Source organism: Littorina saxatilis, linkage group LG3, assembly GCF_037325665.1.
Source record: "Littorina saxatilis isolate snail1 linkage group LG3, US_GU_Lsax_2.0, whole genome shotgun sequence".
Taxonomy (NCBI): Eukaryota; Metazoa; Mollusca; class Gastropoda; order Littorinimorpha; family Littorinidae; genus Littorina; species Littorina saxatilis.
The window spans coordinates 34256117-34262116 of NC_090247.1; the positions used below are offsets into that span (position 1 = coordinate 34256117).

Below are 6000 nucleotides of genomic sequence, written 5' to 3' on the forward strand. Positions count from 1 at the left end.
TGTGTGTGTGTGTGTGTGTGTGTGTGTGTGTGTGTGTATGTGTGTGTGTGTGTGGTGGGGTGTGGGGGGAGGGGTGTTTGAGTGTGTGTTCGTAGTTTCAATATATTATACCGGTACGTCCAAATCGGTTGTATTTGGCTGTCAAATATTGATTTTAGAGTATCAGAAAACTATTCCAAAATGCTCCAAAGCAGTTCTAGGAAAGCTGATAATCCCTTTATCGCACGACAAGCTACGGCGTTCTGTTGTACAACAGCAACAAGGAACCACTTCTTCCTAATGTGACAGGGGAGGCTACCGCTCCTTTCACGGCAGACTCTCCACCCGAGTTGTTGGCCTTTAAGTCAACACCGTTTGATTGCGGAATTCTGTTTGTGATGGGGTCTGGTGGTTTCCGATTGTCTGTATGTTCATGGAAACCTTCGGGTTTGCATAACAGTTTTTATAGGGCTAAGAAAATGGCCCTGACATTTTCAATCCTGTTTGATTGCACTTCGCCTCCCGAGGTGATCGTAGTGTTACGGCACTCGGTTACATCTGGCGCTTGCGAGCAGGGATGGGACTCTGCCCTCGTTTCTAAATACGGCAAGATGTCTTTGAGCCCCCGTCTCATTGGGCCCCCGTCTCATGGAGTCCCCGTCTCGTTGGGCCCCCGTCTCGTTGGGTCCCCGTCTCGTTGGGCCCCCAAGTCTAGATATTATGACCTTTCAGGGTCAATGTCATTTAAAGGTCAAAGGGGGATTTAGGCATGCCGGCCTTCTTGTGAGTATTAGCAGTCCGTCGCAAGGTGACGAATTGAAATAATCTAAAGTAATGAGCTGTGTCTACTTCCCAGTTCTGGATTGCGTAAATGTGTGTACAGCCGCACTCGCCTAAACGAAACACGCTTAAGAAAAAAACTCGGATATCTGAAACCAAAATCAATTCCCCGCTAGACCCCCCTCTTTGTAAGCCAAACTCTGTCAAAAAATAGCTAACTCAAACACGGACATCTCAAACGTGATTTTGACAGATAAGCCAAACTCTAAACATTGTCGGAGAGACATTTTTTAAATTTTTGCTTGAAAAACACGTCAGGAAGATAAATATATTTCGTCACGGCCATAATTATCCTACGGAAACGAACACGTCACCTGTTTTTGAGTATGCGGGGAAACTGATGACGTGTGCCCCATGTTTTGCAGGCGCCATTGTTTGGACAGAAAGACTGGTGTGCGTGAATTAGGTGGTGGGTTCAGGGTTAGAGATGGGATGGCCGAGGGAGGGTCTGTGATGGCTTACGGGAGGCTTACTGTGCCTTTAACGTGGAGGGGTTGTACCTTTGCAATACAGAATATACCGTTCAGGGTTGTTTATTATGCTGGGGGCCCAAAGAGACAAGGGCCCAATAACACGTTTTGTTATTGCTACAAAAAGTGTGGGGGCCCAATGAGACGGGGACCCAATGAGACGGGGGCCCAATGAGACGGGGGCCTAAAGAGACGGGGGCCCAATGACACGTTTTGTTATTGCTACAAAAAAAAGTGTGGGGGCCCAATGAGACGGGGACCCAATGAAACGGGGGCCCAATGAGACGGGAGCGCAAAGGGCAAACCCCCTAAAGACATGTTACATGTTCATGACATATCAAGTTTCTTTTCAACTGTCTATCATACATTCAAGTGGTTTTGCAGACCAATGACACAATCAGAAATTCAAACAGAAAAGACAGACAGCCAGACAGCCAGCACTTTTTCAATCTAAATTAAGAAAGCCTTCCCCCCTCCCCCCACTATACACACACACACACACACACACACACACACACACAGAAACACAAAGATAAATACATTTCGGCCTTAGCCATAAATGAGTTTATGATAAAGCGAAAGCAACCTGCAATTGAGCCGTTTGAGAAGGGCTTAAGCAAACAAGTCATTCTCAAACGGCTTATCGCTATTCAGTTGGCGTTCTATTCCATTCGACCTACATTTCCGAGAACAACAGTCAACAGAAGCTGAAGGAAAAAAGACGACCAAGGATCCGCAAGCGACGATCACGGTTTCAATTTTACTCTCTTTTTATCCTTAGTAGTCTTAAGTTTGTTAGGTGAAAGAATCGTGAATTTTGTCAGTAGATTAATGACTTTAACTTAATCGATCGGAAGCATGGGTCGACAGAAGACCGGTTTCCTTTGTTCCCGGGGTGGCAGAACGGGTGGCTGGCACTAACGATTAAAAGCCACAGCGCTGGAAGTGATCTTGCGCTGGAGTTGATATCGCCTATCGCTACACTAGAGGAACTCTTTAATCTGCTACCCATAGTTGGGGACAGTGCTGCCGTCGGGCAACGTTATCGAACTTATTCCTCCTGAATGTCGTAATGAGCTAAAAATAGCAGTAAGCTTCTAGCAGCATTACACTGGGGCTGGGGGCACGCGCGTGATGAGTCATGCGACCTACTTTGGACAAGTAGAGAATCGGGGTGCTTTAGAGTGGGAGTTTCACCCCAAAACTGACAAGCTTACCTGCCCAAGTTCGAACGAGAAATTCGGAAGTAATCAATTCCATCGTATATTCATCGAAGATGAAAGTAGCTTGTTCATTTCACGCTTGTGATTCTCTCGGGTGCCAGGAGATAAGGTTCCGTTACTCTTGCTTACCCCATAACACATGCGTATGCATGCATAAAGTGCGATTACTTCCCTTTGCTTATTGGATGTTGAATATCCTATTATTTTGCTAGTAGTAGCATGGAGCCACTAGCTTTGGAGGCAAATGTTAGCAATACTAGTGGCGTAGCACTAACAAAGAGTAGAAGTTCACCCAACAGCAAGAATAACAAGCAAGCCAAGTATGCAGGGCAACAACTGATAACAATGTTAATAATCATATACTAATTGTTTAACTGTTACTTAGTTGATCAGGTAACATGTCCGGGAGAGGCCGACCTCGTAGAGCAACCCAGGGGAAGAGACCGGCAAGGCTACAGGAGGAGCTGCCTAGGCCGAGGGAGGCTGGGAACAAAAGACAGCGCCGAACAGGGGCCGCAGCTGCGTCTTCCCACGTGCCCAGCAGTGACAGTGACAGCCAGGGGGCCTGGTTTGAGGGGGCGGAGCACGCCAGCAGACAAGAACCTCAACAACAGCAAGGTACTGATGCGGGCTTCTTTAACAGGTTAAATTCCCTGGAGGAGGCGGCCAATCAGGCTAGACAAGATTCAGAAGCCAGGATTAGGGCGTTAGAGCTGGCTTTAGCAAGTCAGTCTGCAAGTCAAAAGGGGCAAGCCTTAGACCCCCTCTCCATCACGGTTCCCCCAGAGATTAGGCAAAGATGTCCTAAACAAATTTGTGGACCTGCACGTTTTGTCGGCAAAGTCATTCTTGGACAAGCCGGAGGAAAAGGCTTTAGCTTTTGTTCAGGATGAGCAAGGACGGTTGGTCCCGAGGCTGGAAAAGCGAAGTAAGGGAGACCTCACAATCGACCAGTGGTCTTCCGCCTTCAATGTTTTGATGAGCGTATACCTAGTGCGACACCCCAACAGCTTCAAGAGATGCTTGCTTACGCGGAACTGATAAGGGGTGCAGCGAGAGACAACCCGGGTAACGGTTGGGTACTTTATGACCAGCAATTCAGGTCCCGTCTGGAGGCTGACCCCACACGGCCCTGGGGGATGATTGACAATCAACTTTGGCTGCAGATATTCTGCAAACCAGCTGTGTCGATTTCCCCTAGTAAACACAGTCCAGCAACGGAGCGAAAGAGCACCACGCAGGGCACAACAAGCCAGAGGGGAGTGTGTCGCTACCACAACAGACGGGGGGGGGGGGGGGGGGGTGCCAAAGAGAAGCTTGCCAGTACGCTCACAAGTGTGTAGGCTGCAACTCAACATCTCATGGTCTCAGTGCCTGCACAAAGAAGATAGGACAGGGGCAAAGCGCTGAAAAGGGGGGATCAGGCGCTGGGCAGGCCTTTCACTTTAGTAACGGACAAAAGTAGCTGTGAGGCGGTTGACACCCCTCCAAGTCAGGGCTTAGATGGCTTAGCCACTTCGCCCATCTGCCTGGCGAAGCTAGTTCATACATTAGAACAGTACCCCAATCAAGCTGACGCCCAGGTTCTTAGGGAAGGTTTTAGCCAGGGTTTTAAGATACCATATCAGGGAGAAAGAAAGCCGAGGTTAGCAAAAAATCACGGTTCAGCACGTAGGCAGCAGCAAATAGTGCTGAAAAAATTGTTTGAGGAGATCAGGCTAGGTAGGGTAGCCGGACCGTTTTTGGTTCCACCCATGAAAGACTTGATTGTCTCCCCTGTGGGTTTGGTGGAAAAGTCAACGCCAGGCGAACACAGACTGATATTTGATCTTTCATACCCCCATGAGGATAGTTCTGTTAACGGAGGTATACCAGCTGAGCTATGCGCCGTGCAATACACAAGTTTTGATGCAGTCACATGTATGGTTAAAAAACTAGGCCAGGGCTCCCATTTGGTAAAAGTGGATATCAAGTCTGCATTCAGACTCCTTCCTTTACACCCTTTAGATTTTGGATTGATGGGTATGCTGGTCGAAGGCATGTTCTTTGTTGACAAGGCGCTGCCATTTGGATGTTCTATCTCGTGCTCTCTTTTTGAGAAATTTAGTACTTTTTTAGAGTGGTGCGTGAAACAAGCAAGCTTCTCTTGTGATGTGATCCACTACTTGGATGATTTTTGTGGGGGTGGTGCTTCAAGCGAACAAGCTCAAGCAATGTTGGACAGTATGCTCTCAACTTTTTGCGATTTAGGAGTCCCTATTGCCGCAGACAAAGTAGAGGGCCCCACCACATGTCTCAAGTTCTTAGGACTGATAGTCGATACTGTTGCCTTACAGGTTCGAATCCCACAAGATAAACTTATGGAACTTAAAAGACAGGTGTCAGAATTTTTGTGCAAGCCTAAGGTAACATTGCGCCAGTTACAGTCGTTGATTGGAAAACTGAATTTTGCTTGTAGAGCAGTGGTCCCTGGTAGAGCCTTTTGTAGAAGACTAATTGACGCAACCAGAGGGGTAAAGAGGCCATTCCATCACATCCGAATCACGGCGGCCATGAGAGAAGATTTGAAGGTATGGAGCTCATTTTTGGAAACACACAATGGCATCAGCATTATGTTAGAGGAGGTATGGGTGGACAGCTCCCACCTCAATCTCTTTACTGACGCAGCTGGAGGTATTGGTTTTGGAGCCTTTTTTGGTGGCCACTGGGCTTGTGGGTCCTGACCAGCGGGGTGGCAGGAAAACGATCCGGACATCACCTTTAAGGAACTTTTCCCGATTGTTCTGGCCGTCCACCTCTGGGGAAAGGAACTAGAAAACCAAAAGGTCTTATTCCATTGCGATAACATGGCCGTTGTCCATATCATTAACCGGCAGACAACCCGCTCACCCCCATAAATGGGCCTGGTGAAAACATTGGTTGGAGTTTGCCTTAGACATAACGTGCTGTGGAGAGCAAAGCACATTCCAGGAACCAAACATGCGGTGGCTGATGCGCTTTCCCGTTTGCAGTTCCAACGATTCAGGGCCCTATGCCCGGGCGCCGACACTCAACCGGCAGAGATCCCCAGAGCCTTGCTGCAGCAACTTCAGCGGAAGTAAAACGACTTGTGTCAGCCGCCTTTGCCCCAGCGACGCAGGCAGCATACAAGCAGGGCATACGCATGTTTGAAGAATTCCGATTCTCCCATGGCCTGGGATCGGACTGGCCAGCTTCACCGCAACAGGTCGTGGGATTTGCCGCCCACCTGTCGCTAGCCGGAAAAGCGCACACCACCGCCCGCACTTATATCGCGGGTATTGGGGCTAAGCATAAGTTAAATGGATGGTCTGATCCCGCAGACAACTTCTTGTTAAAAAAGCTACTTCAGGGTATGACCAAGCTGGATAGGCGCCAGGACCTGAGAAAGCCTATCACATTACAGAGGCTTAAGCAGCTAATTGGCATATTACCTGTGGTCTGTGCCAATGTTTTTGAGGAGAAGTTGT

At 48.4% G+C, this 6000-nt stretch overlaps 2 protein-coding genes and 1 long non-coding RNA gene across 3 annotated transcripts in view; 2 read left to right on the forward strand and 1 right to left on the reverse strand.

Annotated features, from left to right (window-relative positions):
* LOC138960920 (uncharacterized) overlaps nucleotides 1–6000 on the reverse strand; it is a 29254-nt gene that overhangs the window by 5140 nt on the left and 18114 nt on the right. The window lies entirely within an intron of this gene.
* The window catches only part of LOC138962210 (integrase/recombinase xerD homolog), a 4889-nt gene continuing 716 nt past the window's right edge, over nucleotides 1828–6000 (forward strand). The window contains exons 1-3 of the mRNA XM_070333940.1: nucleotides 1828–2040; nucleotides 2898–3130; nucleotides 5524–6000. The exon at nucleotides 5524–6000 is cut by the window's right edge and continues 716 nt beyond it. Coding sequence (XP_070190041.1) covers nucleotides 2911–3130; nucleotides 5524–6000 — 697 coding nt within the window. The 5' untranslated portion in view covers nucleotides 1828–2040; nucleotides 2898–2910. The remainder of the gene's footprint in view (nucleotides 2041–2897; nucleotides 3131–5523) is intronic.
* On the forward strand, nucleotides 4200–5382 carry LOC138962211 (uncharacterized). The gene has a single exon (XM_070333941.1). It carries the CDS (start codon nucleotides 4267–4269, stop codon nucleotides 5233–5235), a length of 969 nt encoding a protein of 322 aa, XP_070190042.1. The 5' UTR covers nucleotides 4200–4266; the 3' UTR covers nucleotides 5236–5382.

Excerpts from the sequence above, each read along its gene's own strand:
- LOC138962211 (XM_070333941.1), top strand. The coding sequence starts at position 4,267 with ATGAAAGACTTGATTGTCTCCCCTGTGGGTTTGGTGGAAAAGTCAACG.